Raw genomic sequence first — 11,539 nt, 5'->3', positions numbered from 1 at the left:
GCAAGTACCGCCCGCCGGGACCAGGCCGCACTCACCGCCTTCTCCAGGTGGCTGCGCGCCTGCTCACTGTTCTTGGTGTGGTGGTAGAGCACCGAGCCGAGCTGCAGGTGCGTGCGGGCCTCGATGCGCTGCGGCGGCTTGAAGGGGAACACGGCCTGCAGGCAATGTACACACAGGCGGATCTTGGGAGGACTGGAAGTGCGGAAGTGCTCGGCGAATCCCAAAAGAGCCAGGTACCAAGACTCGGCCGCCTCGGCCTGTGCTGCCTGGGCCGCAGCAGCCTGGGCCGCTGCCGCCGCTTGAGCCGCCATTTTGGCCTTCACAACAACAAGCCGCCTCCACAGGGAGGCGGAAGCAGGCGCATGGGGCGTGGCCGGGCGCCTCTCGCGGCCCTCGCGAGATTTTCCTCAAAAAGGTATCCTGGGATATATAGTTTATGTTTAGTTTTGGCCGCGTGTAAAAACACGTGGGAGAAAGAGTAACCCCCCCCTCCGGATTATCCAGACTGAGACTGTATATTCCCTATAGCTGAGGCGTGCTTTTTTGGTGTGCAGACCGCAGGTATTCCGCAGCAACAGGAAGAGGGGGACCGATATGGACTACGTCTCCCATGAGGCCATGCGTACTATAACATGTTAACCCGAGTGGCGCCTAAGCATTGTGGGATTGGATGAGTCTCAAGATGGACAACCGGGATGTTGCAGGTAACAACCCCCGCCTCCCCTCAGGCGCTTGCCTGGGTCCACCCGGCTGTGTGACGCGGCTTCTCTCTCCTGTGGGTCCTACCCAGATCCGCGGACCCCTCGCCTCGGCTCCTGGGCAGCATAGTGGCGACTTCTGCACCTACCTCTTCTGAGACCCCAGACCCAGCTTATTAGTCGCTCCTGCCTGGTGTGCTGAGGGAGCCCGGGATTTTCGTCGAGGCCGCCACGCAGGCGAGCCCCGTGCCAAGAACTTCCTTCAGGGCTGCTCCGAGGTTCGATGCCAGAAAGGGCGGCAACCTTGGGCTATCCTGCGCCCCTCTTTGTGGCAGCAGCTCTCCGGCCCGTGTGCCGCTTTCTGGAAAAGCTGCCTTTTTGAACCATTTAGGGGCTCCCAGTACGGACGTTGTCAGGGCTTTTGAAGTCATTTTTCCCAAGTCTTGCTCTTTCTGTGTCCCCAGAATAGGATGCATTCATCCAGCCATCAAGGGCCGTGTACCAGGCACTGTGCTGGGCGCCAAGGATGCAGCTGGCACCAGTACAGGGTCCTCCTGTCCTCAGGTAGAAACTAGGGTGTCAGTGCACCTGCCGCACGTATTTACAAAGGGAAGGTTGTGCTGATGTGAGGAGAGGGTGGGCAGGAAAGGCCTTTTAGAGCAGAAGATATTTGAGATGAGTAGATCCCAGCAGTGGAAAGGCCCTGGGATGGGCTGTATTTGTCCCTTTGAAGAGTGAAATGTCAGGAGGAGAGTCATCTCTGACAAGGCTTGGAAAAACACGTTCCAGAATTTGGATTGTCCCAGTCCCACTGGGAAAGCAAAATTTGGGGGTGTCTTCTCCATCTCAGGAGCTACCACCCTAGTCCAAAGACACTGTCATCTTTTGTGTGAAGACTAAGCACCCTTGGTCTTCTCATTGCCTGTGTGCTCTTTCATCAAATGATCACCGAGTCGCTGGGATGAACTTGAAAATAAAAAGACCTCCTGGATCTGGCTGCTAAACTGAATGCTCCCCTGTCATTGCCCATACGTTTAAAGTGAAATCCAGACTCTCACCCTGCCCCACCTCCACCTAGCCCTGGGCCAGCCTGCTGCAGCCACACTGGGGCCCTGCCCAACCTCAAAAACGGGGGGCTTCTCTCCTGAGCTCTCGGCATCTGCCTCTTCCTCTGTCCAGGTTCTTCCTGTGGTTTCTCATGACGCTGGCTCCTTATGCTCCAGTTCCAACTTAAATACTCTCTTCTGATGGTTATTTTCCAACTGCTGTACCTGTATGGGTCCTCCTCTGTTACTGTCACCTTTTTACATTTTCAGCTGAGTTCTTACCATGATTTGCAATTATTTGTTTACTTATTTTGCTATAGGTCTGTTGTCCCCAAAGCTGGGGGCGAGTTCGGAATAGGCAGAGACCTCACCTCTCTTGTTCCGCACGTAGTACAGGGCCAGCTAGGTAGCAGGTGCTTTGTGTCTGCCGACTGCCTGGAGGGCTGGATGCATGACATCCTTTGCAGAGTGGCCCATCTTGGATGTTTGTGAGGCTAAGGTGATTTGTGATCTGCTTTTTCTCCTTCCCCAGGAAAGGCCAACCGGTGGTTTGGGGTGGCTCCCCCGAAGTCTGGAAAGATGAACATGAACATCCTTCACCAGGAAGAGCTCATTGCTCAGAAGAAACGGGAAATTGAAGCCAAAATGGAACAGAAAGCCAAGCAGAATCAGGTGGCCAGCCCTCAGCCCCCACACCCTGGCGAGTGAGTACCTCCCAGGGCCTGCATTTCTCAGAGGGTCTTGAGCAGAGTGTCTTGCATGTGAGCGTTGGCATGCGCCTGTAATGGGACACAGCTTTAGGATGCAAGGAATGACCAGGGGCCCCAAGGAGCTCAGATTTCGGGAGAGAAATAAGAGGTGTGTAGCAGCCTGGGGGGCACCCTGGCAACTTGTGTATCAGTAGTTATTTCCTGGGCTGGGGATTTAGCTTTAACCGGAGTTCCATCCTGGGTACCAAAAATCCAACCAAACAAAAAAAAAAACATTTAATTTCCTGCCCCCCCGGTCATGCAACACACAGGGAAAACCCAGACCCCAGGTTTGAGTGGTGAGCACTTGCCTAGCATGTGTGAGGCTTGGATTCTACCTCCAACGTCACAGAAATAAAAAAATAAAGTAATATAAATTCCATCTCTGCTTTGTAGGGCTTCTAGCAGAGCTGGTGGAAGATAGCATGAGGCACTGTCCCTGCACAAGCCTCACACACACGCACAAGCACGCAACACCCATCATGGGGCCACCAAGATGCCGGGGTCAAACCAGGAAGGGGTGAGAGCCTGTGGATACCATGGTAGCCTGACCCCTACCCTGTGCCAGAGGGGTTGTCATAGGGCAGGATTTCCTACCTGCCTGTCCTGAGAGCACAGAGGGCTTTTGTCATCTTTTAGGGGGTTGTAGTGGTGAGGCTGGAACCCGGGACCTGGACCACTCTAGGCAAGTGCTCATCACGGAGCCACATCCCCAGCCCTCACTGAGGGGTTTTGAGCAGATCAGGAATCTAGGCTTCCGGTTGATGATCGATCAGAGAGGCAGACCCTTCCTCCGGGGCCTGAAGTGAGGAATTTGTTAACCTTCGGAGTTCTGTTTAAGCTCCTACCTTTTCCAGAGGCTGCAGCTTCTCACGAGGACAGAACTTGGACAGGGCCTGACACCTCCACAGTGCTTGGCAACTTTGCACTGCTTGTTGAGTGATGACTTGTAGGCCAGCTCACTCAGGGCTGGGAAAGGCCTGCAGGGTTGCCTCTCTGAAGGTCTCCTAGAGGCTGGGAGACCACAGCCTCAGGGGGCAGCAGAATTGGAGATATTGGATGGGTAGTTACACAGCACAAGAAACTTAGGAAGTAAGGCTGTTTCCCTACTGTGAAAGCCAAAATGGTGAAATTCAAGATTTATACCTGAAGAGACCAGATGTGGTACACGCCTGCAATCTTGGCATCTGGGCGGCTGAGGCAAGAAGATCCCAAGTTTGACCCCTTCTTGGGGAACTTAGCATCTTGGCAAAAGCCTGCCTCAAAAAAAGGAGGGGGTTGGGCCAGGTATTTGGCTCAGTGGTTCCACCACCTGCCTTGCAAGCACAAGGAGTTTAATCCCCTGTATGGGGGAGGGGGCAGGAGGTGTAACTTCAGGGCAAAGGCCCTTGTACCAGAAAAGAAAAAGTTTAGGGTTGATGTTAGGGTCAGTTTTGTATTCTGGTTTCCCTACACTTTTTAAAAAAAATATATTCTTGGGCCAGGGATTTAGCTCAGTGTGTCACCGCACCTGCCTTGTAAGCATAGAGTCCTGAGTTCGATCCCCGCTACAAAAAAAAAAAAAAAAGCCTTATTATTGTACAATATAAGTATGTGTATCAGTTTATCATAAGGTGAGGAGGTGGGGCTCGGTAGGCCATGGGTTCAGTGCCTGGCACCAAAATGGAAAAAGCCAATCTATGATCTCTGAGGGGGCCATTTGGAACTGGAGGGGTGATGCTCAATCAGAGATAACCTAAGTTAATAGAGTGTGTTTCTCTCTAGGCTGCCAAAGGCGGCTTTGTGCCGCGAGTGGTTGTCTCTAGACGCCATTGGTGGCAAAGTTTGAGTCCCTCTAAGGAAGGACCCAGGGTGGGCACAGGGACGTTGGGCTGGTCACCGTCCCCCTCCCCCACTGCCTCACCCTCTGCCCTCCTCTGGCTCCTAGAATTGGAAACGTACACAACTCCTGTATCTCCAACAAGTTTGCCAATGACGGTAGCTTCTTGCAGCAGTTTTTGAAATTGCAGAAGGCACAGACCAGCACAGGTGAGTAGAGCCCACCCGTTACCCCTGTGCACTGGTAGTGACAGGTCCCACAACAGATGTGACCAGCCCACACCGAGTTTATCCAAAGCCCTGGTTCTGCCCATTACCGTGCCTGTACTGGGGGCAAGCCCGGATCTGGCCCACGCTGCCAGGCTGAGCAGGGGCCAACAAGCCAGGTTCCAGTCGAGGGCCAGGTGGGGACCCTTCCCATGGGGCATTGGGCGGGGGGCGGGGAGACTCCCGGTGGCACAAGGGGCCACCTGCAGACAGGCCATGAGCAGTGCCAGGCTGTGGCTGAGAACAGCAGGCTTTGGCATCTGCTATGGCTCATGCACAGGGCAGGCAGCCCGGAAGTACCTGGGGAGCCCTGACAGCATGGGGCAGTAACATTTATTGAGCCCCATCGGTGTACCAGACCGTCTCCCTACCCACCATGTCTCAGTGTTCTCTCTGCCCAGAATAGTTAGTGTCGACACCGTGTCGTTTACATTTAACTTACCCTATCTCACGTAATTAATTTACCCAGGAAAAACAGGAAGGAGAAATCCTCCCATCTGTCTCCTGACAGGAATTTTAACAAATTGTGTGGTCCGACCACCTCTGTCATTGTCCTGTCACTTGAGCATTAGTGACAGCATTGTCCTGTTCCCTGCTTTCCTTTTCCACCCAGCATTATTCTCTGCCTTCCTGTTGGTGTGCATGAATCTCTCACTGAGCTCAGCTGCCTCTTGCAGCAGGGAATCTGCGGCCCAGATAAGGCCCAGGACACAGAGCCCAGATGAGGGCGCAACCCGTGGGTGTGGAGATGGGGGAGGCTGCCTCACGATGCTGCTGCCCAGTGACCTTGGGGTGGCCCTGCCCCACCTTCGTGACTGTCCCTGCCCTGTGGGTCCTCAGGCAGGAGGGCATGGGTTAGAAGAGGCCACCTCCATCCTTCTAGACAGCACCCAGCCCGTCCCCTGGAGCTCCCCTCATGCTCCCCTTGGTGGTGGCTCCATTGCGAGGGGTGGGACACCGTCCTTCCATAGCTTGGGAGGACAGTGAGGTGTGCCGGGGCCCCTGTGTCCATGGGGCACAGTTGGCCTGTCAGGTTTTTTTTCCTGGTGAAACAGTTGACCTTTGACCTTTGCCAGGTTTCCTAGAGAGCAGCTGAGAGTTCAGTCCTCCAGAGGGGATAAGGGTTCACGGAGAGGGAGGGCGAGCTATCTGAGGCCTCTTCTCCCTGGGGTCTCAGGCTGAGAGCACCTCCCTCTTTTGGGATGCCCCTGAGCCGGGCTGGGGTCCAGGTCTGATCCAAAAAAGCTGAGCCGTCACCTGGCTCTTCGCTTTGCTGGTCTGGATAGTAGTGGCTTGCAGCGCTGGTCAGACGGGAAAGTGGGTGACGTGGGGAGCTGCAGACCTGAGTTCGCCTCCTTCCTTCCATCCCAAGATCCGCCCCCCAGCACCGCCCCCAGCACACCTGCCCCCAGTGCCAGCGCTGGGAAGAGGCCCCTCCTGCTCAGCAAGCGGGGGAGCCTGGGGCTGGGCAGCCCCCTGGGCCAGGTGAAGAACTACTCACACGCCAAGCAGCTGCCTGTGGCACAGCGCCCGAGCGTCTTCCAGGGCCCCGATGAGGATGAGGAGGAAGACTACGAGCAGTGGCTGGAGATCAAAGGTAGGTTGGGGGGCTGCCACCCCGCTTCCCCTCCCGTCCACCACGGTCACCAGGCCTCTGAGCTGAGCTGCTGGCCGGGTTGGGATCCTTTGGGCTGAGCAGAGCAAAGGAGGGCGCGGTGCACAGGGTTGCAGGGGCGCAGCCTCAGGACCCCAGGCAGCAGGGGGAACTTCGTCCTGGGCGCAGTGAAAACCAACGTGGCCCATCTCAGGGCAGCACTGGTGCAGGTGTCCTTGTGTCCCTTCTCATCTGACACAAGATGGGGACCACCTTCCTGGCACAGGTGGCCTATCCCCGCCAATCTGGGCCTGGCGAGGTTGTGCTTTCTCCCTGGGGAACGGATGGCCTTGGTGACCGTGGAGGGTGGAAGGCAGAAGACAGCCGAGCAGCACTCCTGGCCAGCTGGCCTGTGCATGTGCCACATGAGGCCCCGAGCCAGTGGAGGCCTGGGCGTCCCAGCCCTGTCGTCCTGACAGCGAGGCCGGGCCGAGGGGCCCTGCAGTGTGCTGTGATAGCTGCAGCACCCTGTAAGGACGGCTGCTCTGCAGGGTGCATAGGGCATAGCGAGGCCTGTGGGGCCTGTTCCAGTCACCTTTGACACAGCCTCACAAGCGTGCCTGCTTCCAGAAACTGATGGGGCCCAGGCTCTCGTCGGGCTCATGGGAGGAGAGTGAGACTGGGGGAAAGTCGGGCATAGGATGCACCCTGGGCCCTCACAGAGCCCTCCTCAGGCCATATATGTCCCTCTCCCCCCATAAGCTTCCCAGCCACCCAAGCAACAGAACAAATAAGAAAGCTGGAAGCTGGGTGTAGTGGTGGACACCTGTACTCCCAGCACTTGGGAGGCTGAGGCAGGAGGATCACTGCAAGTTGAAAGTCAACCTGGACTACGTAGTGAGACCCTGCCTCCAAAAAAAATAAAATTGCTACAGGTGCAGCGCCTAGTTCAGTTACCAAATACCTTACCAGCTGAGGAGAAATTTTCTCCTGTGAACTTCACAAAAGGAATGTGGTCTGTAGAGGGCTAGCAGACCAGCCTCAGAAACGGGCCAGCAAGAAATGCAAAGACAAGTTCTGCACGGCTCAGACGGGGAGGCTAATCCATGTATAAAAATATATCTTTATAGCTCCGTTCCCCGCCAAGGCCCCGAGATAATGGTTAAGCCCGTTGCCGCGGGCATCCTAGCACCCAGATGGTCTGGAGCAGTTTCTCACTGACGGAAGCCAGGACTTCTTGGAGAGCTGGCTGGCTCTAGGTGTGGGCAGGAAGTGTGTGAGATGACCCGGAGCTCCGGGAGCCAGCCGGAAGAGGCTCCGCCGGCCACGGAGCTTCTGAGGACGTTGATGGCAGTGGATTGAACCCACCCCGAGTGTCTTAAGTCAGAGTCGTAATGCTAATTGTAAAAGAATGTGGCACCTTTGAAGGATGGAAGGGAGCCGATGCGTTATTCTGAAAACTGGCAAATAAAGAAAAGAATTAAGCGTTTCCCTTCCACCACCATCCCCAAACCCAGGCCAGCAGGGGAAGCCGGATGTGGTTCCGCACGCTCCCCCTGCGGCCCAGGGACGGACTCGGGCCACCATCGGCCCTCGCACCCCTCACCGACGCTCTGTGCCTGGACCGACCGAGATGCGGCGACCCCAGCCTGTCACCTCTTCTCCCCGCCCCTCCGTCCTGGTCTGAGCCAGAGCGCGCCTATTGACCATGGGGTGTGGGAGCGGAGCCCCAGTACTGACAGCACCCTTAAAGTTTCACCCCCAGAGGGAGCCGAGACTCGGAAAGTGATAGAGAAATTGGCCCGCTTTGTGGCAGAAGGAGGCCCCGAGTTAGAGAAAGTAGCTGTGGAGGACCACAAGGATAACCCGGCGTTTGCGTGAGTATCGCTTGCTGCACGGTGTCACCCACCCGCACGTGGATGTGTCTGTGAACCTGTCCCAGTGACTGGGCCAGCGCCTGCTGCCATGGGCCAGGCACTGAGCTCAGCACTTGGGTCTGCACCCGAGGTCGCGGGGCCGTGCGCGCTTCTGCCTGGGAGAAGCCGCCTGCTGGGGAAACCTGCCCCAAGGTTCACCTTCCTCTTCGCTGCAAATCTCTTCCTCTCCAGGTTTTTGCACGATAAGAATAGCAGAGAATTCCTCTACTACAGAAAGAAGGTGGCTGAGATAAGAAAGGAAGCACAGAAGTCACAGGCAGCCCCGCAGAAAGGTAGGTGGCAGGGGGAGGGAGGTTCCGGGATGGCGCCCCAGATAGAATGGGGCCGCGCCCTCCCAGGCAGCAGGGCCACCGGGGATGGGGTGATGCCACCCTCTGCATGGGGCAATTCTGCACCCCAGCCTGGCCCTTGGGGCGCTCGGGAGGCTCAGCCCGGGAGGGGCCGCTGTGCGAGGAGGCACTGAGCACACAGCCTGTCTGCTGCTGGGTGGGGCTCGGGGAAGAGGCAGCTGGGAGACATGGGTGTTGGCCAGTCGCCAGCTTTAATGGTGCGGAACCCAGCCGAGTGCTTGCAGGGCAGCAGGGGTCGACGTTCAAACCCGGAGCATGAGTCCGCAGCCCTTGACACTGCCCTCTCCCCAGGAGAGGAGGCTGGGCCCCTCCACCACGCGGCCCGGGGTGGGCAGTGCCTGCAGAAAGACCAGGGCAGGGGCTGCCACTTCTCTGCGCAGCCCAGACCCGCGTGCAGCCCTGGGGTGGTGGGAGGTAGGCGCGCGGGGCGCTGTTGTGTTGACTCTGTTTTGGTCCCAGTGCAGTAATCTGATTGCCGTTTGCCTGTTTCTCTCTGCCTCGTTCCTCAAATGTGCCCCGCGTGTTGCCCGTGGGCCTTTAGCAGGAATTAGGCTGTTGGGTGTGGTGAGTTGAGCTCAGTACTGACAGCCTGCTTAAAGTTTCACCCCCAGAGGATGAAGAGGTCAAGAACCTTGCAGAAAAGCTGGCCAGGTTCATAGCGGATGGGGGCCCCGAGGTGGAAACCATCGCCCTCCAGAACAACCGCGAGAACCAGGCCTTCAGGTAAGGGGTGAGCTCCCCGAGTGCTGCACGCCTGAGATGCAAGGACTTGCTGCGGGGGGTTCTTCCCCTCTGCCCCAGACAGATGGCAGCGCCTGGCTGGGGCAGGTCTTGCTCTCAGGTGCAAATTCACAGGAACACCAGGGCCTGCTGGGATCGGCCGAGGGAGCTGCTGCCAACCGGGGAGCTGAGGGACACCTCCTGTGCAGCCTCCTGTCTGCTTGGGGATGGTGATGGTGGGTGCCCAGCTCGTCAGCAGAACTGCGGCAGAAGCTGGCACAGTGGTGGCAGGAGCATCCTCCGCTCACCCCTTAGACTGGAGCCCGTAGGGGAGGTGGGAGGGCCACAGGGCACACAGGCTCACTGAGTGGACTGGGCCAAGCTCCTCGTCTCCCGGCCCAGCAGCCCCTGGTGCTCCTGCCCTCCCCAAGGCTCCCAAGTCCCCGTGGGGCCCAGTGCTCCCTGGTGGGGTTTGGGGGAGCAGGTGGAACAGCCAGGAGTCACGAGTGCCCTTCACCCCGGCCCGATGCCTCATCTGCAACTTGGCCTGAAACCCTGTCATGTGCAGCATGGCCCACAGCGATGAGAAGTCGGTAGCATATTGCATGTCTGACGTCAGGTGGAAAATGCCTGTCCATGTGTCTCTAGGCGCCCAGATCTCAGGCCTGCGGGCCCCGGCAGCCTGGCACGCTGGGGTCTCACAGAAGGACACTGAGGCAGGAAGGCTGGCTGGTGATCAGTGTTCCATCAGTGTGATAGGACGCCTGAGATTGGATATTTTTGAGAGGAGAGGCTTGTTTGCTCCGCCTCCTGGAGGCTGGGAAACCAAGACCGGGTGGCCACACCTCACCTAGGCCTTGTACTGCAGCAGCTCGAGCTAGAAAGCCTGAGGAAAGGTGTGCAGTTGCTTTGTAACAACCCCTCCCTCAGTACCTGAGCCATCCCGGTGGAGGAAGCACTTCCTCTAGAAAGGCGCCTGTGTTCTGGCTCGGCCAGCAGCGCCAGCACCGGCCTGCACTAAGTGTCCTCAAACCGTGGCACACAGGAAGGCAAATGCTTGTTGGTACCGGGCATCAAACTCGGGACCTTGCACTTGTGAGGCAGGCGGTGGAACCACTGAGCTACATCCCTGGCCCCCCAGGGCATTTTTAAATATCCAAACATTAGGTGAAGAGGGTCGCAGTGCATCATGGTATGAACCAGACTGGACAGTGAGACTCCAGTGCCCCCGGGACTGTCCCTGGGCTCGGGGCAGGGTCAGTCTGCCTGCCCTAGGCTTGTGGACACTGTGACTCCCAGGGACAGGCCAGCCCAGGGCAGCTGGCGCTCAGGAGGAGGAGCTCAGGGGGTCTACCCAGGTCTCCACGGCCGGCTGGCGCCAGGGCAGGAGCCTCATGGCAGGAAGCCGTGGGGAGGGCAGCTCCCCTCCCAGGGAGAGCCAGAGGGCGTCTGCCCCGCAGGCCGTGTCCCCGCAGCCCGGCCCTCCTGCTGCTTCACACAAGGGCATCCATCGAGGAGGGCAGACCCATGACCTCTCTGAACTCTCCTGGCTGGGATGTCTTCAGATCCAGCCATGGCTCTTTGCCCCTCTTAGAAGCTTTGTGGGGTCTTTAGTCTGTGTGTATATTAGTTTTCTGGTTTCATTTTGAGAGCCACGGTCTCACTGTATCACCCAAGCTGGCCTTGAACTCCTGGGCCCATGCTCCTCCTGCCTCAGCCTTCTGAGTAGGTGGGGTTACAGGCATTCGCCGCCATGTCTAGCGTGTACATTTCTTCACTTATGTCTCTTAGTTTTTACAAAGGTCCCTCTCTGGGTCATGTTTGGACCGTGACCCAGGTGGTGGCACGTGCCTGTAGCCTCAGCTACTCAGGGAAGCTGAGGCAGGAGGATCACAAGTTCAAGGTCAACCTAGGCAACTACGAAAGACCTTGTCAATTCCCAGTACTCCCTCCCCAGAAAAAAACAAAAAACAAACCAGCTGGAACTCATGGTTAAGCTCCCTGCAGTCAGGGCAGCGGGAAGGTGGGGAGGCTTGAAGGAGGTCACCAGAGAGGCTGCGGACACGTCATACTGTTCCCCATGCCAGGCCTGGCAGATGTGAGTGGTGGTGGAGACCCCAGGGGCCCTAGCGCTTAGGCCCCACTGAGTGTGTCCCCGTCGTTGTCCTCCGCAGCTTTCTGTACGAACCCAACAGCCACGGGTACAGATACTACCGGCAGAAGCTGGAGGAGTTCCGCCGAGCCAAGGCTGGCTCCCCCAGCGCCCTCACAGCCCCCGACCTTGGCCCGAAGCGCAAGTCCCCTCCCGACGCCCCAGTGGAGCCCTTGCCCCCTGCCACCACCTGCCCAGCTTCCACCAG

At 57.7% G+C, this 11,539-nt stretch overlaps 2 protein-coding genes across 6 annotated transcripts in view; one reads left to right on the top strand and one right to left on the bottom strand.

Annotated features, from left to right (window-relative positions):
• Mau2 (MAU2 sister chromatid cohesion factor) overlaps positions 1–355 on the bottom strand; it is a 32,716-nt gene extending 32,361 nt beyond the window's left edge. For all 5 annotated transcript variants that reach the window (XM_010606502.3, XM_010606501.3, XM_019204886.2 and 2 more), the window contains exon 1: positions 36–355. In XM_010606502.3, coding sequence (XP_010604804.1) covers positions 36–311 — 276 coding nt within the window. In that variant the 5' untranslated portion in view covers positions 312–355. The remainder of the gene's footprint in view (positions 1–35) is intronic.
• Positions 356–618: 263 nt separating this feature from the next.
• Positions 619–11,539, top strand: part of Sugp1 (SURP and G-patch domain containing 1) — an 18,043-nt gene continuing 7,122 nt past the window's right edge. Inside the window, exons 1-8 of the mRNA XM_033759774.1 lie at positions 619–704; positions 2,277–2,448; positions 4,421–4,521; positions 5,951–6,175; positions 7,926–8,049; positions 8,281–8,381; positions 9,059–9,182; positions 11,354–11,536. Coding sequence (XP_033615665.1) covers positions 671–704; positions 2,277–2,448; positions 4,421–4,521; positions 5,951–6,175; positions 7,926–8,049; positions 8,281–8,381; positions 9,059–9,182; positions 11,354–11,536 — 1,064 coding nt within the window. The 5' untranslated portion in view covers positions 619–670. The remainder of the gene's footprint in view (positions 705–2,276; positions 2,449–4,420; positions 4,522–5,950; positions 6,176–7,925; positions 8,050–8,280; positions 8,382–9,058; positions 9,183–11,353; positions 11,537–11,539) is intronic.

The sequence above is a fragment of the Fukomys damarensis genome, unplaced genomic scaffold, assembly GCF_012274545.1.
Source record: "Fukomys damarensis isolate Sample0158 unplaced genomic scaffold, DMR_v1.0_HiC HiC_scaffold_37, whole genome shotgun sequence".
Classification (NCBI taxonomy): domain Eukaryota; kingdom Metazoa; phylum Chordata; class Mammalia; order Rodentia; family Bathyergidae; genus Fukomys; species Fukomys damarensis.
The sequence above is the reverse complement of the archived record's forward strand: the minus strand, read 5'-3'. Positions and strand labels throughout refer to the sequence as shown.